We start from the raw sequence: 25,646 nt of genomic DNA, 5'->3' as shown, positions 1-25,646 counted from the left end.
GGGCCCCGCGCCCCACCCCCACGGTGGGCGCGGTGGCCTCGTAGGCCCTGCCGGCCGGGGGAGGCCCCGGTGGGGCTGCGTAGCCCCGTCCCTCCCCGGTGTGCGCCCTGCTTGCCCTTCTCTCTTCTCCCTTTCGTGCATATAAATACATAAATATATCTGGTTTTCCCTTTCCATCCCTCTTGGGAGGTGAAAGGCTGGTGCGAGCCGAAGGGGGCTATTACACTTTAATGATGCGGTGGGGCTCCTCTTGGGATCGTGTTGCATGATCTGCATTTTAAATGAAGGAGAAGACCTTTTTAAATATATAAGTGCGTCTGCCTGTGCACGCACAGTTAAATCCGTGTCAGTCTGTCTCGGTTGAATTTCAGTCCAATTATTATTATTAAAGCGTGAGGACTTGCCATATATTTTTTTTCCTTCTTTACTAAGTATAATAAAAATTAAAAAGAATAATAAAAAAGCGTAATACGCATTTTTTATGATAAGCATTTTGTTCTCTTAGGACTTATGCATACACAGATACACACTATATGTGTGTGTCTGAAACTTGCAAAGGTTTAGTTTGAGGCTGGGAACACCGAAGTGGTCTAGAAATTAAGCACCGCCACAGTTTGACACTTTTTAAAAATAACTGTTGACTTCTCTTTAAAGAACAAAACCCTCAAACGATTTTTTTAAAATTTTGTTTTATTTTTGTTGGGTTTTTTTTTTGGCAAAGTAATAATAATAATTAAAAAAGGAATCCCAATGCAAACTGAAACAACCATGTCTGGAGAAGTGCGTTTGAAGCAGCTGGAACAGTTTATTTTGGATGGGCCAACTCAGACTAATGGGCAGTGCTTCAGTGTGGAAACCTTGCTGGATATACTCATCTGCCTTTATGATGAATGTAGTAATTCCCCTCTGAGAAGAGAGAAGAACATCCTTGAGTATCTAGAGTGGGGTAAGTTTGAATGTGTTTATTTGGTGTACATTGATCGATGTTCTGTTCGCTTTGTATAATGTCTCTGTGTAAGAGGGGAGTTTTATAACTCAGTATTTTTACTGGGAGGTGTTATCAGTTTTACTGTATTTAAACATGGTAGTTTATTTAAATATAAAAATGTAATAAAATAAAAATAACCAATATGGTTATTTGTCTTTAAGGTATGCATGTAAAACATACATTTTTTTTTTTAAGTTTATTTGTTTTTTAACATGAATTGGACTCTAGTACATGAGGCATATTTGTTTACTGTCAGGCCCAGCAGTTGTGTATCGTAGAGTTGCTGGGAATATAGAGGGAGAAAATATCTGATGTCTGGAAAAAACATCAGTACACAATCCTCTGAATTGCATCTGCAGTCAAATCAATGCTGCTTTACAATATGATGTTGATCAACAAGAAAATCCTTCTGCTGTCTTAAATTATACAGTTTTGAAATGTCTGTGAAAAATGGAGAAAATTACATTGTCTTCTTTAACATAAAACAATTGCTCACATCATTAGATAGATTTTCCTCATCAGAAAAATCAAAAGTTGAAAAGCAGAATGAAATTGTGTGTCTCCTCAACACCGATTTAATTTTCTTTCTTCCTTTTGGGGACATGGGGTATTTGCAGATTTTAAAGTGAAAACAGGTGAATGATAATGTTCCAGTTCTTACTTACTAAGTTGTCACAGAACTGATTGTCTCTATTTTTTTCTTTTTAATTACTTTTATTCCTCCTAAACATATCTGCAAAACAGAAGATACAGTCTGACTCAAGAACCCTGGTGAGAATGGTTACTGTATCTGACCTTCAGACTTCAAAGTCACACTGCTTATCTGCATTAATATGCAGAACCATTTAACACACGTGCTTTGTAATAAATACATCATCAGTCCTTTTTTATTTAAAAAACCCCACGTTTTTGAAACACATAGCACTCATGTAATTTACCTGGTTGAGCTCTTCGTAATGAAGTCACTGAGGAAAGACATTGTTTTGATAACTGTTCTAACAACTTGGGGTTGATACCTGTGTTTTATTTTCCTGCTCCTCACTGTAGTCATACTGACATCTAAAAGACATCTGAGTCAGTAATTAGGTTTCTTGAACTGTTTATATTGCACTGGTCTTTGCTTTCTTTTTATCTAGAGGAGCAGGCTATAACTAATGCATTCCAGCTAAGGGAGAAATAGATTCTTCAGAAGTACTTTTAATTACTTTCCTTTCAAACTGCCACTGTGGCCTACAGAAGCTGTGAAAGACTGGGGAAATGTGGTGGTTTCAAGGGTGTTTTGCATGCAGGAACTTATCTTTCTGCAGCAGATCTAGCCAGCTGATTGATATACTGTAAATAATAATTAAGAAAAGTTAACCATATCAATATGATCAGAGTAATGGTATGTTTGGGACCCATTGTATTAGATGCTTATATGTTCAGTGGTGGTTGGTTGATGGATAAATGCAACATTACAAGGCCTGACAGTACCCCAAAATTTCTATATCAAACTTTACAGGCTGCTGATGGAAATAATACACAGTTTTGGAAAGGCTGGGATAAGGTTTCTTGCAGGCTTGTTTTTCCTGCTAGTTCTCTGCTGTTTATGCTCTAATTGTATCTTAGTAGGACTCTTGAACTTCAGACGTGACCGTTCCTCCCATTTTCAAGGCTGGATTGTCAGAGTCCTCTTTCTGCTTCTAGCTCTGCTATCTGGACTTTTACCCTGAGAGTATTTTCAAGAGGTTTCATGAGGTGAAATGCAAGAGCACTGGATTCTATCTAGTATCTGCCATTGGAAGTAGCATCTATGTGAATGACGTGAACCACTCACAGGAGTTCTCTCTTTTGAATGCTAGCCTTCCTAGTGAAAATGAGCTGTCTGTGACACTTCTGGTGGGATCAGGGGGTTGGCAAAACCAGGTTCTTAAAGAGGTGGTGTTCCTCCCACAGCTCCGGTGCAGCAAAGTTACTAATGGTACACTCTTCTGTGTTATAATCCTGACCTTGCATATTCCTTTCCCTAAAAGGGGAAACAATGCCAGTGGTTGATTAAAAAGAAGTTATATGTGGTTTTAAATTCGGAGATGGGCTGAGTAGTGGCAGAATTGGAAGGCTGGCAGCCAGAAATCATAGTCTCTGCCCCTGTCTCCATCAGCATTGGTTAATTTCAGCTACCCTATTTGAACAGTAGGGAAAATACTACCAGTTTTACAGCAGGGAGTTTTGAAAGCTGCTGTATGTAAAGCACTCTTAGTTTTCAATATACCATGTAAGATATTTTGTATTAATTTATTTTTACTATCAATGCATGGCATATCTTTGGTTGGTGTCAGCTGGTTTCTGTCATGGAAAGATGTTTTGTAGGTTCATGTCTAGCATTCACAAATTTGCTTTATTCTTATGAGGAGTGCAATCTGAAATTATTGGAAGTGGCCTTTGAATGATATGAACTGGTATGTTTGTGCGTTTGTAAATTGCAAAATATAAATATACTTCTGAGAACTGTTCATCATTAAGTTTAAACTACTTTTTTACAGTTACACTTTCTAGAAGCAAATAAGATTTATTAATATAGTTAGTTATTTTTCAGAAAAGCTAATAGATAGCTCTTTGGTGGTCACTGACTTGAGCACAGCAATGAGTGATTTTTTTTCTTTTCAGTGGTACAGTTTTGAGGTGCTGCTGTTTGGTTTTGTGGGTGTTTTGTGGGGGGTGTACATGGATGTGTATTTTTATTTTAGCTGTTATAGGTCTGAGTTGTTACATGTTATGTTTCATAGCACAATTTAAATTTTTTGGAGGAAAGGTTTAGGAGGTATTCTGGCATGGAAAAGCTAATGTTGTCTTAGTGACAGCCATGTGACTGCTGCTATATTTAGGAGATCTAAGAAGCTTCATGTTCTAGTCCTTGGGTCTTTTGGGTCTATTTTATGAACTTGTTATCTAGGTATATAATTTATTAAAAAATTAATTAGGGTCAAACTGTTGAGCATCTGAACTGGTTGCTCATCTTTTGGTATGATGTTAAAAGTTTAACTGAGCAAGTGGAGAAAGTAAGACCTCTGCAATGTGAAGCTGAGTTTAGAATTTTTCAGGTTTTCTGTCTTTTTGAGGTGCTTGAAATGACATTAGACTGGTTTGAAGTGTCAGGTTAATTATTTTGTCATTTAGAATCTGCATTACCTCTAAAATCCTTTTTTTTTTTTTTTGCTTAAAGTGAGAACTTTGCCTGTTTTTATACATTATTAATTTTGTGACATGAGAATAAGCTGATTTATTTTGTTGTTTTATATGCAAAGACAACCATGGAAACAGCTGGTGTATTTGAGTTCTGATGGTTAAATCAGGGCACATTTTGAGATCTCGGGAAGGAAATGGAACGTTCAGCTTTGGCTGGCTTTATGTATTTGGTGCTAGTTTTTATTTTCATCTCTATTGATAGCTGTATTTGTGATTTAGAAAAGGGCCTGTCTAATTATAGCAACTGGAATTTACCAGTAAAATCTATTGAAAATTTCAAGCATTTTGCTTTTTCTTTTCTACATGTGTATGAGTTGCCACAATGACTCAAGAAATCTGAGGAGGCAATGAAGGCTGATAAGCCGTACTTCAAAGAAAAATACAGCAACAGAAAGAAGCTTTTAGAAATGTTTTTGTTCTGGGGAAACTTTTACAATGGCACTGATTTGGATTGATTTAAAAAAAACAAACCTAGAACAGTGTTATTTTGAATGCATTGACAGCAAGCTAGAATAACCTTAAAAATGTGTGGAGAGTGAAGATGGAAGGCACTACCCATAGCATTGTGAGGTCAGTCATGTGATTTAATCTGTCCTTTGCATAAAAAATGTAAACCATTCTTTAGTGGTTTTTACATTGTTGGCTTTTTTCTACCAAAAGAGGTTTTGGAAGGTGGACTAAATTCTCATTTCAGTTCTAGCAGAACTGGAATGTTGTGGTCTTCATGCAGTGCTGATATCATAGACTGACTGTCATAACTGATCTCAAACTTCTGTCATTAACATGTGAAGCATCTCTTCTGGCCATTAAAAATGTCTCTCATCATAAACCCATTTTTCAAGGCAAAGTTGTGGAGAGGTTTTGTGTTTTTTCTGGTGGTCTCTCATTTTTTCCTGAGAAAAAATGGTAAGCCAATTTTCAAGTTAGCTTGTTTTTAAATATTAGTAATGAAAGAAATATTTAATATTTTAAATATTAGTAATGAAAGAAAACAAAATCTTGCCTCTAGACTCCTGCACCTCTTCTACATGATTAATCTGCTTTTAGGTCATGAAAGAAATCAGAGGCATTTTCAGTTATTAGTTGCAAGTATTTTGTATTTAGAACAGACTATTAAAAAAATAGTTTGTTTAGGTCCTATTCTTAGCAGAGACAGCAGCTAAACGCTTGGCACTCAACCTCTTTGTACTCCTTACTTTTAGTACTGTCTAACCCACTAGATATATTTATGAAAAAGAACACTTTAGGAATTAAAGTTGTTTTTTTCTTATTACAGTTGTGTAACTGGGAACACCTCTTGGGCTGACTGACATACACAAAAACAGTTATTAAATTATTTTTGGGCAAGAACGAGCGTCTTGCTTTGTCAAGGCTGCTTAACAGGATTAAGCATATGCCTATTTTTAAGTGTGAGTTGTTTTATTGCCTGCCACTGAGGTATATGGAAGTATGGGTATACATCTATGTAGAAGTCATTGTGGCAGTCTTGACACACATTTCTGTCATTGTTTATAACACTTCACTGTTGGTTCCATTACAGTTGCAGCTATCAAATGTTTTTTATTGATTAGGATGAGAGAGATGTTCTTCAATGCTATAAAATCGAAACAACCTTCAAATCTCCATGTTTCAGAACAGCTGTAAACAGCTTTTACAGAGATGCAGTTTTAGACTAGCATCATCATAAGTAGTAGTAGTAGTATGTAAGAAAATAGATAGGAGAATGGTTGCCTGTCCTGTTTGGACCTTACTGTTTGGTTGTTCTGTGTTTAACCTCTGTACCTTTTGAATTGTCACCTCTCCCAGATTTATTTCAGCTTTGATTCTTGTTTTGTATAGAAGAAACTTACTACTGTAAGTTAATAAACAGTGATGATGTGATCAAATGAGCTGTGAGACCATTCAGTTAATGCTTCTTGTTTTGCATTAGTGTTAAAGTCAGTTTCTGGTAGAGTGAGGCATTAACCCATTGTAACATTGTTGTTTCTGAACATGTTTACAGTACACCAAATTTTTTAACCTTATTTTTACTTAAAACTAAGTTTTGTAAGGATGTACTTTTTGATTGGTTCTGTTCTTTTGGACTGGGGAAGTTTGGAGATATTCGGAGACTGCATGACAAGCTTTGCGGCTTGTGTATATAAGCTGACTTCTGCGGTCATGTTTTTTTTTATTGCACAGGAGTACAGCTTGCTTAGATAGAAAGCTAACTAATACTTCATTTTCAGGAATTTTAGGAATGCCTTTATTCTGCACAGAAATTCCAAGCATGCTTTTGTGTAATGGGGACAAATGGAGAAATACGATTATATGAATTAGTCTGCTCAGTGAGTATTATAAAACTCATGACAACACAGTAAATTCCCTGTTGCTAAAACATTTCATGTTAAAGGGTTAATCCAGTAGTTTATTTATGGGATCATCATAACTGTAAGATGTACTACTGAAAGTGTATTTGAATTCTTAACTACTGTGTAGCCTGTGACACTGTGTGTATGCATGCCTGATTAAAGGTCTTCCTTATATTTTGGACCTTCTCTCCTGAATTTTACTAACATAATCTTTTATAACCTGTAGTTTATTATTAATTCACAATTGACTGAAAGAAAGATATTGTGCTATATGAACAACTGGCTTATTTGACCCAATGTATTTTATATTTTGGGGTTTATTTATTTATCAATTTTACAAAGATCGAGAAAAACTGTCCTATGCTTATAGATCAGTTCTTGAATTCTGAATAGCAGCAGCAAATAAAAGTAATTTCACTTCTGAGTCATACCTGGTTATTCAAGTACCAGTATTATTTTTGAAATTCTGTTGTGAATAAATTGCAAATACAGAATTTCCAGATGCAGGCTACTGTCCCAGAATTTATTTTACCCATATTATTTTCTGAAAGTGGACACAATAAATTATCCTGATTGTGCCTTAGCAAAATACAGACCCCTTTGTAGCATCCCTGATTACTTTTATACTGCAAAAAATGGCCACCTCCGTTCGGTCAGAAAACTTCCAGAAGCAATTAGATTCTGTTGCCAAGCTGTAAAACCTCATTTAAAAGGTACGGTGGATAGCTGAGAGATAATTAAAAAGGAAGGCCAACTCCCAACTCCTAAATTCTTAAGTTTTATCTTTTGGCAAAGTAGGCATTCATTTCATAAGCATTTATACTTGTTTAATTTGATTTTCTTTTTCTGGCTGAACAACTACAATATTTTGTTCTACTCTGTCTAACTTACCTCAACATTTTTCTAAAATCCTCATTAAGCTTATAAGCTTGGAAATGCTACAAGTGTGGACCGAAATCTTTAAAAAATGCAGGTGATTTAGGTCAGTCATATTATTTTGTTAATGACAAGATTTTTATTTCAAATAGTTTAAACATGACATTAGGCTTAATAATTACTGCAAAAATCTTCTATTCAGATGGGTCACTTTGCTTTATTTCTAGTAATACAGCCTAATTAGGTTTACTAGTGGTCACTGTGGATAAAATCCACATGAAGTGTATCCAGACTCCTGAGACTTCATGTTTTATAATTCTTCTTTATCTGTATCCAGACTTCCAGTTTGATTTAAATTGGTTTTATTACACAATATTGTAGGTTTCTTTTATTCTTAGAGGACAGCTTCTCAGTGTGCCTTTTTGAAAATGTTTTGATCTGGAGCTTGTGGATCTTATGAACTGCAGTATTTTGTAGGCCATTTTGAGGGGAAACCCCAACCTTTTAAATATATTTTGTTCCATGATTTAGTAGAAATGTATGATAATACTTTTTCTAGGAAGACTGGGTGAGTTTAGAGCAGCTTTCCAAAGGGGAGGGGAAAACCATTTGTAGAAGTTAATAACGATAAACACATTTCCTTCAAAATGGATTAGGCCAGCAACACTTTATCACTGTTTTATTCCATTTCCTTTCAGTCCTGGAAGTCTGGGCTTGGACAACTCTGTCTTAGCTTAGGAGCATGCAGGAGTACATTGCTCTCTGAGTGGAGAGTAGATTAATAGTTTCTCTGTGTAAAGTGATGAGTTTTTTTGTTTGGTTTAGGTTTTTGTTTTGTTTTGTTTGGCTTATTTTGTTTTGTTGTTTGTTTAGGGTTTATGGTTTTATTTTTTTTTAAGTATTCCTCTTGCTGTTTCCTTTGTTTCATCTTAAAATCCTATTTTAGGCTTTTAAAACAAAATCCTATTTTATTAAAAACCTATTTTAAGTTTGTGTGACTGTCCTGTTTGTGAGTTGTCCTTACCTGCAGTGAAGGTCTCAATTTCTGAATTCTTCCTCCTTTCCTTTCTGTGTGTTTTTCAAATGTTATTCCAAAGCAAAACTTTAATGCCCTTACCTTCTCTAAGGGGAGGCCTCCTGCTCTTCTTCTCTGCTTCCATTCTGTTGCTTTTCATCCAGTTAGGGTCTCTGTCTTTGTTGATATCCTTGTGTCGACCTGATCTTTCTGTGGCCAAATTCTTAATTTCTGGATCTGTATTTGTTTGTTTTTTTTTTCTTGGTTTGTGTCAGTCATCCCCAAGTTTTCATTATTTTGTTAGTCATGTTCATAACATAGAGATTATGTTGTCACCTGTGTGAGAAATATACAGAGGCTTTACCTACGGGTGCATCCACTCAGCTTTTTTTTGTAACGCCTTGTGTATTTCTTATTAGATCCAGTACATATCAGTTGATTTACTAACATGAATAATTTCTACTTTTTAATAAGCTCTTGTAGAGCTGCAACCTTGGGCTTTTTGCTCTGACGGTGAGTTAGAAGTTGTGATCTGTTTTACCCCTGTGGTCTAACTTAAGTGAGGGTATGGCTTTATCATTTTAACTAAATGATAAAATACAGAAAAAACTAAAACTAAAATATAGAATTGATGGGAAGGGTCACAATGACTTTTGTTACAGGAATACAGAGTAGTTTGTGAACTGTCACTTGTGCTGTGGGAACACCGTAGTCCCAAGATATTTGCTGCTCTGGCTTGTTAAAGTTCTTTCACTTTTACCACATTGCCTTTTGTAAATAAAGAATTGTATTGTTTGAATGTTTTGCAGGATACATAGTAACAAGAGGAGAAGGAAATAGAAGTTGGTATTTTAATTGTAACTTGCTGGTTTTATCTTGGTTGAGGCCTGACTTGGTGGTGGTTTAAGGTTGGTTAAATCCACTGAGCTCTGTTTTGTTGGTGCTTACGTGGGCAGAAGGACATAATCCAGTCAAAAACTAACTCTGCAAAAATGTGTTGAAATCTGTTGATCTGGTTGTGTGAAGAGATTCTACTGGTGTTTGTACAAAAGGAGGGGGCTATGACTGTGACACCCCAGGCTTCAGTGGCCTCAGTGACTGTAGCTTCTGTTCTCCAAGTTTAAAGGCTGCCTCATATTTTCTGTAACATAAAAGGCAGCTAACGTTTCAGAAAAAAAAAATAAAAAATTGACATTACCAGCTTATTCTGATGGATATTTGATGTAGAAATTCAGTAAGCCTTTTTTGCTTCTATAACAGCAACCAAAACTTCTTTCCCTGCAATGAGGAAATTTCTCATAATGAGTCTTCAAAATAACTGCTTGATGATGGCTATTCCTTGGAAAAATGAAGTGTTGGTATGTTTGTGTTTGGTGATATTTGGCATAGTATCACTTAATGTCTTTAGACAGTTTTCCTTGTATGTTTTGTAACTGAAAGACAAGCATTCTTACATTAACATATTTGAAATATTGGTTTTGTTCTATTTCCCCAACTTTTAGGAAACACTTGGCATTCTATTTGGTGGTAATTTAAAAGGATCCTCTTATAATTTTGGTAGGGACTGACACAAAAGAGACTTGGTTTTGCTGTGATCTCATACGTTGAAAGGAAATCATAGAAGCTGTTTCCTATGCAAATAGAAATTTACAGAGAACATAATAATTTAGCTGTGTTGTTTCTGTCCTAAAATGCTTTATTTTCTTGTGTCCCTCCATCTCCAATATTCACTATTTTTACCTTCATAGCCAGCAACCACCTTTGCCTAGCAAAAGATGTTTCTTTTTCTGTACCTGGTAGGCTGGCTCTTTCGTTTTCTTTATATTTGTGTGTTACCTGTTTTTCTGAAAATAAGGAGTGACTTAATTTCTCAATTAATTATAATCCAGACTCAAAAAGCAAACTCTATTTAAGAGTTAAGTTACTATTCATAGAATCATAGAATGGCCAGGGTTGGAAGAAGCCTTACAGATCATCTGGTTCCAACCCTCTGCATGGGCAGGGACACCTCCCACTATACCAGGTTGCTCAAGGCCCCGTCCAATCTGGCCTTGAAGACCTCCAGGGAGAGGACATCCACAACCTCCCTGGGCATCCTGTTCCAGCATCTCGCCAGCCTCACAGAAAATACTTTTTTCCTAACGTCCAACCTGAATCTCTCGTCTTTAAGCTTCAAACCATTGCCCCTTGTCCTCTCACTATACACTCTTGTAAAAAGAGAAAACGGTACAGGATACGTATTACCACAGTTGGTATTATTTTGTTAACTTGGGCTTTCTTGATTAACTTGATCCTCTAGTAATACTTTGACTTGAGAGATAACAATATGGTAACTAGTTGCTTCTAGTGACATAGTTTCTTAGCTACTTCAGTGAATATCTGTACAAATATGCCCTTGAGTATATGCTGCCTGAGCTCCTGGTAACACCTGAGAACTATCTTTCTGGGTGATTTACCAGAAGTGTCTTCTGATCTTATCCATAGTAGCCTAGTGCTTTAACTCTCTGGGGAGGAAAAAAGGGTGTAGCAGGAGCAAGGAGTTGCTGATTTGCTGTCTGGCTACACTTAGTGAATTTTTGTACTCCTTTTCTGCAAAACTAAAATTATTTCATGGAATCATTACGGTTTACTGGCAATATTGCATTCACCTTGTGATCCTTGACACTACCAACAGATGAGAATCTTGTCCAATAAATTATTGACATTAGTACTTCAATATTTGCTTTAAGTTCACCAGTAAGTTTTATTCATAAGGGAACAATCTAGTATCAAGGTTTTTTGGTCATTAAATTTGTGTTGTCAGTAAATGTATTTAAGCATATGTATTATCACAGTTATAATTACAAAAGCTTCTTAAGCACCCCCAAATCTGTGTGGTATTGTGCTGTGCTTTGAATGTTTCTAAAGCCTCAATACATTTAGTTCTAAAACATGCTGGATTTGTGGCATTAAAATCTTATAATGACATTAGACTGTCACATGATTATTAAATGTATCTAATTTTTTTCTATGTGATCTAGTGATTTTTTTAAGAATTATTTTCCCTCCCGTCCATTTTAAATAAGAAGTAAAATGTTAGTTGGCCATTCTTAGTGATGAGTGCACATATTCAGCAAAATTAAAACATTTTTTAAACTTAGGAGTTATTTTTTCTCTAAAGGAGCCACGGTTTCTTACCTCATGCCTTTCACTTCAGAAAGGGATTCCAGCTTTGGGGAATTTCCTTTTATATGTTTTTTTTCTTTTTCTTCTTTTCCAGTTTAAGGAGTCTACTTTCTCTAGTAAGTCAATATTGGATCTGGTTAGATCAGATTAATTCACTTGTTCAGGGCAAGTATCTTCTTTAGTAAAAGAAAGTAGATTTGATGTTATCCTCCTGATTCTAAAGCAATAAGGAAAACTTGGTGACTGATAGATTTTTGTGATACTTTTGCTAATGTTAGACTATTATTTGTTTCTGCTTTTACTCTAGATTTTCAATTTATCTTCTCTAGTTCTTTCTGTATCCCCCCCCCCCGCGAAATTATACATTCCTATAGTGACAGGGTGTGAAGGTCCTTCTTCACACTGTTCCAGTGTCAGGGATACAGAACCATTTCCTATGGGAAGTAGTGGAGGAAATTTGTAGGAGATGGAAGGTGGTAAATGAAGTAAATTTGGCAAAGCTATGAGGATTTCTTCTTGATACACTGATCGCTGTTTTCAGTAACACCTCTACCACCATCCTTCCAAAAGCTTGTGTCAGAATTTTAAGTAGTTTCAAGAGAAGCCAGGTCAAGCATGTCAAACTGCACGTTTGAGTTAAGCATAAACAGGGCTTGGAGTCCTTTGTGTGCGTGTTTATAAAAACAATGTAGCTCTTCTGCATTGTATCATAGTTGATGTCCTTTCTGCTTAGAGTATTGGAAGATGACCAGTATTTGAAGTCTATAAGTGTATTATTTGCAGAGATTTTGAGCCTTCAATTTCAGTCTAGGACTTGACAAATAAACCAAGATTCTCTCCTTTCTTTCTGCCTTAGTGTCCATCTTGTACCATATTCTTCTATGCCTGGCATTTGAGGACTTAGGTTCTATTTTTCTCTTCTATTTTTTTCTCTTTGAGAGAAAAGCAGGCTTTTCCAGTGAAAGGCACATTTCCCAGGCATAGGTGGTGTGTCAAGACTTCACAAGTTTAGATGTCCAATTGGGGATGCATTCATCTGTATGTCTTTAAAGATGAATGAATATGTGTAAAATAATTAAATAGTAATTCAGATGCTGTATTTGGAAGACTATATACATACACAGATATAAATTACATGTCTAGGATAACACTTGGGTTTTTTTTGTGTTTGTTGGGTTTTTTTACAAGAAACCTACACAGACTTTTGGTAGTAGGCTCTGACTTGACAGCTGCTAGTCAAAACTGTGATGGCAGTCTCATAGGAAGAAGAAAGCTTTTGCAATCCACATTCTGCTCTCATTTAATGGAGATAAGCATGACATTAATTCACTGATACCTGTGGTGTCTGTGGGTTTTTTCCAGGTTGGGAAGGTTGTAAATGTTATTTTATTTTCTTGCAATTGTAGGATTCCTGGTGAGAAAGTAATTTTCAATGATACTGCGTCCTTGTTTATAGTGACTTAGACATTTGTTTGGTAAAAGTGGGTGGATATTATAATCTTAAATATCTCTGTGAAGAAATGGAGGCAGAGCTGTGACTTGTTGAAGGCCATAAAAAAATTCAGTGGAAAAGCAGTTTCTAACATGTGAATGTTTCTTCAATTTTTTTTTTTTTCCAAGGTTTTGGTCATATTTGCTGTAGAAATTCCTGAAGGTATCAGTGGTTTGTAGCTTCTGTGTGTTTAAGTCCTTTATCTATTTGCTTAAATTGTCAGTCTGCTGTTTGGGTATGCTTTTTCTTGGTGTCTGTTACTTGAGGTGGTTTGGAATCTTATTTCTGTGATCTTGTTGCTGTGATGTCTTCTTTCCTCTCTCTCCTATAACTTTAGTGTTGTACAATTCAGAGCTGTAGCAATTCTTTTACTTCTCATAAGGGAAATACTCTTTTCTGCAATGCTCATGTGGATGCTTGCCAGGGTTGTGTTTTGAGCAGCTGTTTATGTACGTGAACTTGGACCTCCATGAAAATTAAACAACTTCTACCTCATACAGCAGTTTGTACCTCCCTGTTTCAAAATCACTCCTGCAGCTCCACTAAGTACATGCACGCCACTGGTGTTTGAGAAAAGTTTTCCCAGTGTCTAAATATCTCATATAAAGTGTCACGTGTATTTTTAAATCTCATCTCATACTTAATCTTTAGGAGATGCATCTACAGTGACTGCTACTGTGTGTGGAACTTGCTTAGCTTGAGTGGACTTCGGTGGTGGTGTTGGAGCAAGTAACTGTTGAGTTGCAAATTTCAGTTCAGAGAGAACAAATTTGTACATAACATCGCCACACTGGAAACTTTTCTCATAAAAATTTGTATGCTCTCAGGAAGTCAAATATAACAAGAGAGAACCAGAAACTCGTGGTTATATTCTCCAGATAGCATTGGAAATTATCTCCTGAAAAGCTTTGTGCGCATAGGTATTGCTCAAAAGAGTTAGTTGTAACTGAAGGATGAGACAGGTCAGCAGTAAAAAACAGTTATGCGATTTCACAGTACGGTTACTTTTGTGGATCAGGAAATGCCCCCTCCCTGCCCCTCCACGCCTCCTTTTTCTCTGCCTGTTCTTCCTGAGTATCTGCTTCCTGCCTTTTCGAACTGCACTTTGAACTGCCTGGGGAGGAATTTAATTTAAAGCAATGTGCTAAGTAAAACTCAGTTTCCATTAAGAATGGATGCTCAACATTTTAAAATAGTTTTGATGTTTTGTGATTAAGAACATGTTCTGTAGGGTGCCCTGAATTTGCTTTATCAGTCAGTCTGTTTTTTTTCAGCGACTTAGTCACAACATAATGCCAGAAGAGAAATGCTGTTTTTCCTTTTTAAATAGAACTGCAGAAGAAAAATTCAAGAACTGTTCATTAGATACTACTTTGCAGATAGCAGTCATCTCCCAGGCACAGTGTAATATATGTTATACATAATGCTTGCATTAGAAATAATAATTTATTTTAGAGGATGATTTGTTTAATAAGGATATTTTAAATTATTTCACTGTTCCATTATAATTTGCATTTATTTTGTGTTTTGTTTCTGCAGAAGCATTTTGTGCAGATCATTGTAATTTGTCTTTTCACTCAGCCAGATTCAAATGGCAAAAGTTCTTGAAGTTTCTGAAGGTAGTTATTTATGATATACCTGGAACAGAGGAATTGTAAAATGGGTATGGACTTTCTCTGAGTTCAGCAGAAGTATGGCAAGGGTTGGAATTTGCCTTCTATGGTGTACTGCCATAGCCACCCCTACTTTCTGGACATGGGGAAGGAGTTCCTGTTCCTTTACTGTTGCAAAATACTTGTAAATAGACAGTGATTCAGAGTTCTCATTTTTTATTCAATACAGTAGGACTTCAGAAACATACCTGCTATTCTTTCTTTCGCAGTCAACTTTGAAAAGTTGTGAATTAATTTGTGCTCTGAGGTGATAGGCTTCACTAAAATGAATTTGTTTTCTTGCTAGTCTGTGGAGAGTGGAATTTGGGGTTTTTAGTCTGGACTTTAGAAGGATGTGGAGCTCCTGGGGCAAGTCCAGAGGAGAGCCACGAAGATGATCAGAGGGCTGGAGCATATGTTCTATGAAGACAGACTGGGAGTGCTGGAGTTGTTCAGCCTGGAGAAGGGAAGGCCTTATATAAGGGAGACCTTATAGAAGCCTTCCAGTACCTGAAGGGGCTACAGAAAAGCTGGGGAGGGATGTTTTATGAGGGCATGGAGTCATATGAGCAGAGGGAATGGTTTCAAGCTGAGAGAGAGTAGATTTAGATGAGATATTCAGAGGAAATGCTTTACTATTAATTTGGTGAGACACTGGAACAGGCTGCCCAGAAAAGTTGTGGATGCCCCCTCCCTGAAAGTGTTCAAGTGGGGCTCTGAGCAACCTGGTCTAGTGGGAGGTGTCCCTGCTTATGCAGGGGTGTTGGAACTAGATGATCTTCAAGGTCCGTTCCAGCCTAAACCATCCTATGTTTCACTGACTTGGCTTCTATAAGATGAGTAGATAAAAGAGTAACTTTAAATGAATGTTTTGATTGTTTGAAGTAATATTTCTTGGAAAAAAACCCAACAAAATACTATATCTCTACCTGAGCACATGGCATCTGAAGTAATGGATAGTCATTCAGACCTGTCGAAAATCAAAGGCAGCCAGAACACTAGTGGATTTCAAACATTTTATTTTGGTATGGAACGGTAACATCTGAATGAAGTTCAAGCTAGTGCAAAAGCAGATCCTACATCAGTATTAGTTTTGGAGAGCTGCAATAGCTAATTTGTGGTTTTCCTGCTTCTAAATAATGCACTTATCTTCTGCTGAATGTTTTTATTCTTTGTGTTATCTGCTGATGAATATATCTGAGTCTCTGAGCTATGTTAAGGAAGTGTTTATACACTGGCTTTATAGCCAGTTATCGGCTGATTTCTTGAGCTAAATTCTAGCTTGTGCAGAAGAACTGAGTGTTATCCTCAAAGTTCTGGGGTCCTGTCCCTCTTCTAAACAGCAGAAGCTTTCTTTAATGTAATATTAGTATAGTAATTTCCTTCCATTTTGTGAGCTCAGTATTGTAGTAGATGAGCTGTGGATTAAATGGAAGGTAATTCCTTTACTCATCTGTTTGAATACTTCTTCCCTCTTGGTTCTTGTGCCTTTAACAGTAGCTGATTTGTGCTTGTGAATCTTCTAGGCTTTGTTAGCACAGTCAAAATAACTTGTTTTAAGGTAGTTTTCTGCACCAAGTAGGATAAAATTTTTCCTGTGGGTCAGTTTATTTCCTCAGAAATGGTACTGCATATGGTTACTCTGGAAAAAGAGGCATGTTTTTCTCTTGTGATTTTATTAGTTGCATACTGTGTATAATTTTTGGGCTTATTAGCTGAGAAGAGTAGTTAGGATTCAAAGCTTTAATACTTGAAGTAATCCATTAATAATTTATTTTTTTATTATTCACAATGTAAAGAAAAAAGCAAATGCAAGGAAACTTAATGTGCTAATTTTTCTTTCCTGTTTCTTTCATGCCTGATAGCTCAGAAAGGAAACCTTACCATGAAAAGAAAATTTGATCCATCACCATTTCAGTGCTAAAGCAAAGCACTGGCCTTCTGATTGTGTTCATGTCACTGTCCTCTGCTTAGGTTCTGCACAAGCACAGAACACCTAGGTGGTGGCTCAGAACCATCTTCTAATGTTTGCTGAGAGTTATGAGTTATTCTTACACCTTTGCATTTTGATGTGACCTAAATGTGCCTCTGTTCCCCTGGTGTACTTACCCTGCCTGCTTTTGAATGCTTTCAAGTTAGTGACAGAACATGTAGGACCAAATCTTGCTTACCTAGTTCCTGGAATTGTTCCAAGTGTAGGAGTGAAGTGTTTCATGCATGGAGTACAACTTGCACAGCATACAAGGAATGCTTTTGAGCAGGTTGGGCTGGGATGCCCTTTCTCCTGAATTTGAGGAGTTTGTGTTATATGTGAAAGCATGCCCACTGCCTGGCAAATGTAATCTCAAACATTCCTCTAGTAAGACCAGGAGCCGTCCTACCTGTCATTTGGAAATGCAAGGCCTAATAAATCAATATGCTACTGCTTTTTTGCTTGGTATTAGCTCCTGTTTTAAAAGTACTTGTGGAAGTAGGATCCTGCAACACTCAATGGATATTGAACATTTTTGCCCAGCCTCTTGGTTGTTGTTTCAGTGATAAAGATTTACAGCTCAGCTCCATAGTTTGACACCTGCACACCTGAGGGCAGTGAACTGGTTGTAGGGTGAGATAGCAGCAAGGCTAGCTGAAGAAGTTGAAGATATATTGTGTAATTGCAGCCTGTTGAGTAGTCAGGAGGTTTTTATTTACCTCTTTCCCAGAAGTACAATACCAGATCCTGATGGTGTAAAGAGAGAGCAAGGAATGGCAATGTTGGTGTTAGGAAGAAATTTACATGTAATTTACACTTACATTTGTGAATCTATGAAGTAATTTGGCTGCATAAAAGCTTGAGCTAATTCTGGTTTTGCATTAAAGGTCAGAGAACTCCTAGTCTGAAGGAAATGAAATGTGAGTATCACTTACAGCTGTAGCCGAAATATTCCATGTTGTACTTCACTCTTAAATGGGAAGGTAAGATGCATTCCAGATTACAGTCTTTCTGGTAATCACTTTGCAGGTTAATGATGTTGCTTTCTATACTTTTCTTTATTTGTGGCCACTTGAGCATAGCTTATGAAGCATCAGAAGCCAGGAAGGATGAGCTGCAGGGAGCCATTCTCTGCAGAGTCCATGAACACATCTTGTTTTAAGCATGCTGCAGGGAAAAGAAGGAGGGATGTTCGATGCACCTTCCCAGGGTTCTGCCAGGTGTCAGCCTGGGAGTGTCCACTTCAGAGGACTGGTAGAAATTGGTTTAGGATCAACTTGAAAGTGAATTATGTTTATTGTCTTGCTGACTACTACAGACTTGTGTGGGTTGCTGGTTTTTTGTTTTGTTTTGTTTTTTTGGGGGGGAGGGTTTTTTTTTTGTGTGGTTTTTTTTTTATGTGTTGCTGTGTATTAACTGCTTGTTTTTTATGTAGCCACTAATTGTGCATTCATCACCATATGGATCAGTTAGTTAACTGTCTGTAGCTTGATGAGAAGAGATACTGAGAAGTCTCAGCTGTCATTGAAATAAGTTGGAGCTCTGCTTCAAACTGTATAAAGGTCTATCTAATGCTATGTGCTCTTAGAAGATTGTATATGGAATTGTAAAATTACTGGTTAGTATTGGATGACTACTTTTTCTTTCATTTATTATATCCCAACTGCTCTTGAAAAGTTCATTTCAAAGGTGATGTTTTTAAGATCTTGCCATAAAGAACGCATATAACAGATTTTGTGAGAATTAAATAGAATAAGTAAGTACCGTTTTCAGGAATCGCCTGAATATATCCTATCTGAGCATTGAAAAAGTCTTAGAGTGACTTTGTTTTTCTGTCCCTGCCCTTCAGTTTGTCACTATCCTGTGTCTTAGCCCCTTCTTGTTTTCCTTTGACCCATCTTTGTCCAGTCACAATTTTATTTTTGTGGTTTTGTTTTTAACAGAGCATTTGGTTTTTAAATTGTACGTTATAAGGCATGCATGGAAATAATAATATATTTATTCTGCCTACTTTATTGTTGCAGCTTTTGTTTATCAGGACAATTAGTTTCTCTGAACCATAGCTCATTATTTTTGAGAACAACTTCTGTTTTGGACAAGATGGGTAGAATTTTTCTGAATTGTAACAAGGTGTGATGAAGCTCCTGATAGATGAGGAAAAGGAAAATCTATATAAAAGAAGTGGTGACAAGTTTTGTTTGGCTTAGTCTCAGTGTTACTTTGTTTTGTAGATAGCTAAGGAGTGGATGTATAGTGCCTAAAATAAGATTTTGGGGTATGCATTTTAGACTGTATGTTTAAAATTCCTGTAGCTGCACCGAGAGTATGTAACTGTATTTAAAGTCTTCCAGAGAGGGATCCTGTTTGCCTTAGTTAGAAGCTTTCTGTCATATACTTCTCTCAAGCTTTAGGAGAGTGTAATTCAGCTTTTGTGTAGTGCATCTGTCAGTTTGCCTTATCAACACTTTGCATTTGATGCTGTTGTACTTTGAAAACCCTAAGGTTTTCAAACTTAAAGCCCTAGTCCAAAGTATTTTTTTTTCTTGTTCATTTGAGGGAGGGATGATTGTAGAAGGTACAGTTGCCAGATATTTACTTGGTTAAAGTAATGTGCTTAAGCCAGTAGGGAAGGAAGTCAGTTCTTCAATTCCAGCTCTGTTGAACCTTGCTAATTTATTCAGAATGATAAAAATCACTTAGCAGATCTAGATAAGAAAATTACACAGATTTTATTGACAGATTAGTAAATTTTTTCTGATCATATTTTCCAGCTGCTTCCATAGAAGTATTCTGGAACCTGGAAAAGGAATACTTCTGTTTAGTCGCACCAGTAGATGTGCAGGATATGGGAAAGTATCTGCAGGACCTTCTTAATAGACTCTCTTGTAAGAGTGAATTTTAATAGTGTAGGCTTACCATATCAGATTTATCTAAAAGAGAACAGAACTGATAGAGCCTTGTATTTTATTTTCTGCAGTGTTCTATGGCAGTATCAGTCCTCATGTTTGGTTCTAATCAAATTCCTGGTACATGCTTTCTCTGTTTTTTAGTTGGAAAATGTGGGCAACAGTGGATACGTGCTTTTTAGGAGTCTCAAGACTTCCTTAACTATAGTATCTGATGCACTTTGAAGAATTGATGTGAGATACAATGTTTAGTATTGAAATCCATAAACTAGTAATTTAATCTGGGTATCTCTTATAACCCTTTATGTTGATAGTTTCAGGGGAACAAAGGGTCCTTAGAACTAATTAAAATTAACCTGTTGGGTTTTCCAGGGAGTGATGCTTAGAGGTAACACTGGGAGAGGCTGGGTCATGGCCTGTGTACCCTGTATTCGTGGGGCAACTATATGCATACAGAAAAACTAAATTGTACTTCAGAGCTGCTAAATCATTTTTGGCTGCACAATACTCACCTTCTAAGCAGAAGTTTATATGCAGTGTTGTGCAGTGTTGCTGCCTGCTTAATTCTGTGTCAGGGATCTAATCTACAAACACATTCATGCTTACCACCTCAAGTAAAGGTATTTCACAGTCACAGAGTCACAGAATCATTGTGGTTGGAAAAGACCTCTGAGATCTCTGAGTCCAACTGTCCACCCAGGGGAAAATAAATAAAATATGAACAAACAAAAAACCAAAACAGCATAAAGCCACAACTGCACATCCCACAAAACCACGAACACCACACACAATCCTGAAAAATCCATCATGCCCACTGGAGCATGCCCTGAAGTGCTACTTTGTTTTTCTTTACTGGCTACAAGCCCATTTCAAGTGGAAATGTGAGTAGTGACACAGTAACAGAATCCAAAAAAACCCTGAAATAGTTTAGAAGTCTCAGCATTTCTTTAGAAGATAGTGTGTATTATCTGTTGATGTATTCAAATGTAGTAAATGTTTTTAACTATTGTGAACTTCTTAACTCTTTGTAGGTAAACAGTAGAGCTTGTATTGAAAATAATCCTTTAAGTTGAACATTTATGTTCTTAAGAACAAAAGCAAAATACTCATGATCATGTTTTGCTGTTACCAAAGAGCTACCCGAGGTATTCATCCACATTTTGACTGCTCCTGAAGTAAGCACTGAAGAAACCCTGCGGCTTGTCCAATCTTCATTGTTGATCTCATGCAGCTGTAACAATGAGATGCAGTAATCATGTTGGTATTGATATTTTATAAGAAAAATGTTGTTTTAAGGAAAGACTTTGATTATTTTATATTTTTAAGGAGCAATTTTGATTATTTCAAACTCTAGAAAACGAAGTTTTCATAAAATAATGTCAGTAGGCGTGATATGAAATAGAAAGTGTGTTGGGTTTTTTGATTCAGTTTTTTCCAGCTCCCATGCCTATGTGCAAAAGACAGGTTCTTTAATAGACTTTTACAGAACTTCTGACTTTAGGAAGATACTGTGTCATTGCACAATTCATAATATTTACAAAAGTCAGTCTGTGTGTGCAGATATGGCTGCAGTATCATGCAAAGCTTGTTAATGAAGTAATTTTTAAAAATTGTTTTTGAGATAAATTTATTTTTTAGCTGCTCTAAAAAAGACAAATGACTTTTTTTTTCAAGTAGTCAGTTTCTAATGGAACAGTTGTACATACTCAGTTTCTAATACTTTTTATTTAAAAATCTTTCGGGCATTATTAGGTAAATGGACAGGTGTGTGAGAACAAAGCATGATCCAGTGTAAAAATAAGTATTAAAATATGAAAAAATGTGTGAGTTTAATAGCTGCTTCCAATCGATTCAGATAAAATAGGAATTAGATATTTTGAGAATATTTTTTAATAGATATATTTCTAAACTAATATTTTTATACAGAGAAAGTCTGCAAGATAATTAGTTATGTGAATGTCTAGGTATTTTGGTGACTTTTTTTGCAAGACACTCTCAGCTGGATTTTATCATGCATTTTCTTAGTATTTCTGAAAGTTTAAAAAAAAAAAGTCAATAATTTATGTGAATTAAAATCTGGATCGTTTATGAATATATTTCAGTTTTGGAATTTAAATTGTGGGTAAAGGCTGAGGGAGGATGTTGCAAAGATTTTAAAAGGCATATTTTTTTTAATTCAGAAAAGTCATTCTGTAGGGTTGAAATGCAATTCCAAATACTTCACGTTTCTGTGAGTGATTTCTGTTTCAGGAAGACACGATCATTCTTAATTTTGTTTCTGAAGTTATTCTAGTCTTGTGAGTGGGATGCTAGAGGCATATAGCTTTCCATAAATAGATCGCAGCTAAGTAGAATTTGTGGGGTTCCAGAGAGGAAGTAGTTAAGTGTTTGAGGTTTGGTTTACTTGGGTTTATTTTAGTTACCTTAATGGATGTCTCTCGATTTGGAAGCCTGGCCCACTGCCATTTCTCTCACTTTTTTCCTCACTCATCTCTCTTACTGGTAGTTCACCATTTTCTTAAAGCAGGCTTCCACTCAGGTGCCACTGCCAAGGCAAGGGTCTGGGCTGGGCCCTGTGGTGGGACCCGCCCTGACTGGTGCAGGATAGTCCTGACCTCCCCTCACAGAGACTGCCCTGCAGCCTCCCCACAGATACCTGGTGCTCCTTTACAGGTGAAAATGGCAAGAAGTAGCCAAGAACCAGGGTTAAAGTTGGGTTAAATTAGATTAATGATCCCTTCATACATTTGTAATTAGGCAAGTAGAAGAGTACAGGTCAAGATAACTAGCACTGAAACTAGGTGGTGTTACTCTTTGCACATTGCCGTATTTTTTATCCTATGGTGCAAAAGAACGGTAGAATTGTAACTGGATGTAGAATCATAACAAAAATGTGTCATTAATTCCAGTAGAAGACATGTTCCTCTTTTTATTTTGTCCCCTCCTCATCCTTTCCCCCTTATGATGCTTTTCAGTTCTAGTTGAAAATTACTTCAATATTGTGGAACCAACTTTGAACATTTGGGTTTTAGGTCATTATATATAAGATTAAAGTTTATAAGTGTTGCTTTCAATCTTGCAAAGCCAGAGAGTTTGAAAGGTAATTTTTTGGGCCATGAAGGGGCTTTGTTTGCCCCTGAACTGAACTGAACTGAACTACATACTGTACAAATATTTTGTGTTGGGTCTGGGCTGTTGTGTGCTTCTCTCTGTGCTGCCCTTTTTTCTTGAAGGAGATAAACAGCTGTTCTTCAGGTGCAGTTTAAGCAGCAGTGGTAATCACTAAACACTGTCCATTGTCCACCTTCGTGTTAGAAAACAGCAATGGGGTGAAGCTGCCTAGCTGCGAATGCATAAGCTCTCAAATGCACCTGTCTGATTCTGGCTGACAGCGGTGTTGGTGTTTGTAGGACTAGTTTGTGACACGTTGATCCTGTGTCAAGCAATGTAAGTGGTAGTCTGGAGAAACTGTTTTTCAGCTAGCCCAAGCAGCACCTGGTTACTATGGATCTGAGCAGTCATTAAATACAGAGCCACATCCATTCTCCGGTATGTCCCTTTTGCATTATGTGATATCCTGCTTGTAAACAGCAAGAGCTGATGAACTGTGAAGCAATTTATATTAATTTTAAGACCATTTCTGTGTTTCTCAGACTTCTTCCTGACTTTCTTACCAGATGAGAAAAACTATTTACATCTGGGCCATAATGGTACAGAAGTGACTTTTAAATTAGCACTATGTGTTTGGATTTTTCATTAGTTTTCAATTTTCTGAACCTGTAAGGGAGCTTTTTGTTTGACCTGTTCAAGACCTGATAGGTATTAAGTAACTATTAAGCCATTTCCTGTTTTTCTATGAAGTGTGTGTGTTGAATTTAAATTCCTTTTGGAACAAGTTTTAGCATGGGAACTCTGTTACTGTTTTACTCACAAATTAGGCAAAATTAGCTTGCAGTGGTAGAAGTCAGTCTTCTTTGATTGGGAGCAGAGTATGAAGAATTTAAAACAACAACCACAAAAACCCCTTCCTTCTGCTCAGTAATTTACTTTAAAAAAGATCAATTTTAAATGAGAAAATGCTGAAAATAGATGTGAAAAGCTTGTAGTCTGTTCCGATAATTAGTGATCAATCTTGACTTTACCATGGATGTGAAATTTGTATCTGCAGAAAGCTGGGATTACCTTTCCACGACTGGTCTTAGTAGATAAAAAAGTATTCTGAATTTGTGGATTATAAAAGAAGAATTTGCTGTATTTACTGGAATAGTTGTTTTGAAAATACAAATTAGCACTTGCTTTGACAACTGGTGTCTTCATGAAAACCCTGCTGAGGAGAACAATTTCTTTTAGTACTGTTGTTTTTAATCCTGTCAGCACTGAGCATTGAAAATGTAATAGCTATGCCGTGGTCTGAAACAGTTGTCTAATGTAATGTCTGGCACAAAGCCATCTTTAGATGTTGTTGTATCCTGTTAATATAGAAAATGAAGAGATCATTTTCTTCCGGATTGGTGAGATTTGTGGCCGGTGAGAAGAGGAAGAAAAGGTCTTAAATTATAAATGAAATTTGTTCAAGAAAAGGTGTAAATGAGCTTTAATCGGTAACTGCCTTTTTTAACATCATGAAGCACTTTCCTCAGTGTAAGTATGTACTTAAGCATGTGTCTCCTGAATTTGGGTCAAAGCTAGATATATCATGGTCACAGCGTGCCCAAAAACCGTAGTGAAAAAGAATGTGGGAACTCAGACGGAGCTTCCAAGCAGGCATGCAGCCTGCAGGTCTCTGGCTGCAGTGAATGCCTGAGCCTGGCACTGGTACCGGAGGGAGCCAGTGACACTGCATGTATGCGGTGTGAACAAGTAAATGATCTCCTCAGGCAGGTGGTTAAACTGACAGAGGAGGCTGAAAGACTAAGAACCATTAGAGAATGTGAGAGTGAAATAGATTGGTGGAGTCGTACCCTGAGGCAGAGGCAGATGGAAGAGGTTGAGAAAGAGATGGATCCCCTCCCTTCCTGTCACCAGACAGAAGGAGAGGACTTAAGACACATGAAGGAATGGAGGGAGGTCCCACCTCGGAGAAGCAAGAAAAGGCCCTCCCAACCCCCTCCACCCTCCCAGTTGCCCTTGAAGAATAGATATGAGGCCTTGGAAATTCAGGAACAGGAAAATTAACTTGGAGGGGTAGACTTATCTAGCAAAACACCTAGGACTCATCAGTCACCCTGAGTCCTTAGGACTTCTTCAATCAAGAAGGAAAGGAAAGTAATTGTGGTGGGTGACTCCCTTCTGAGGGGAACAGAAGGGCCCATCTGTCGACCGGACCCATCCCACAGGGAGGTCTGTTGCCTCCCTGGGGCTCTGATTAGAGATGTTAAAAGGAAACTCCCTAATCTTGTAGAGTCCTCTGATTACTACCCGCTGCTGATTTTTCAGGTTGGCAGTGAAAAAATTATTACAAGAAATGTAAGGGCAATGAAGAGTGACTTCAGAGCCCTGGGACGGCTAGTTAGGGGGTCTGGAGCACAAGTAGTGTTTGCCTCCATTCCTCCTGCAAGAATGGGTGGGGAGGTAAATAGGAAGAGTTTACAGGTCAACGAATGGCTAAGAGACTGGTGCCAAAGACAGGGTTTTGGTTTTTTTGATCATGGGCTGATATATGAGACACCTGGCCTGATGGTGGCAGGTGGGATGCACCTGTCCCAGAGGGGGAAGAGGCTTTTGGGGCAGGACTTAGCAGGGCTCATCGAGAGAGCTTTAAACTAGATGTGAAGGGGGGAGGGGAGAAAACTGGCTCTGTTAGGGACAAGCCCAAGAGGAACATACCAGGGCCCAAAGGCAGGTGGTCTAAGGAGGATTTGGTCCCACTAGTCTGCTCTGTTTGCTTCCTGAAATGCCTGTGTGCTAATGCATGCAGCATGGGGAATAAGCAGGAAGAGTTAGAGGTCAGTGTGCAGGCTAAGAGTTATGATCTGGTAGCAATAACAGAGACATGGTGGGACAG

At 37.3% G+C, this 25,646-nt stretch overlaps 1 protein-coding gene across 4 annotated transcripts in view; it reads left to right on the top strand.

Annotated features, from left to right (window-relative positions):
* Positions 1–750: 750 nt before the first annotated feature.
* The window catches only part of CDC42BPA (CDC42 binding protein kinase alpha (DMPK-like)), a 199,915-nt gene continuing 175,019 nt past the window's right edge, over positions 751–25,646 (top strand). For 3 of the 4 annotated variants that reach the window (XM_009994784.1, XM_009994783.1, XM_009994786.1), the window contains exon 1: positions 751–946. In XM_009994784.1, coding sequence (XP_009993086.1) covers positions 751–946 — 196 coding nt within the window. The remainder of the gene's footprint in view (positions 947–25,646) is intronic. The other variant, XM_009994785.1, reaches the window with a different exon arrangement.

The sequence above is a fragment of the Chaetura pelagica genome, unplaced genomic scaffold (assembly GCF_000747805.2).
Source record: "Chaetura pelagica isolate M959 unplaced genomic scaffold, ChaPel_1.0 scaffold2, whole genome shotgun sequence".
In the NCBI taxonomy this organism is placed as follows: Eukaryota; Metazoa; Chordata; class Aves; order Apodiformes; family Apodidae; genus Chaetura; species Chaetura pelagica.
Note: the sequence above shows the minus strand (reverse complement) of the source record. Positions and strands in the feature narration are given on the sequence as shown.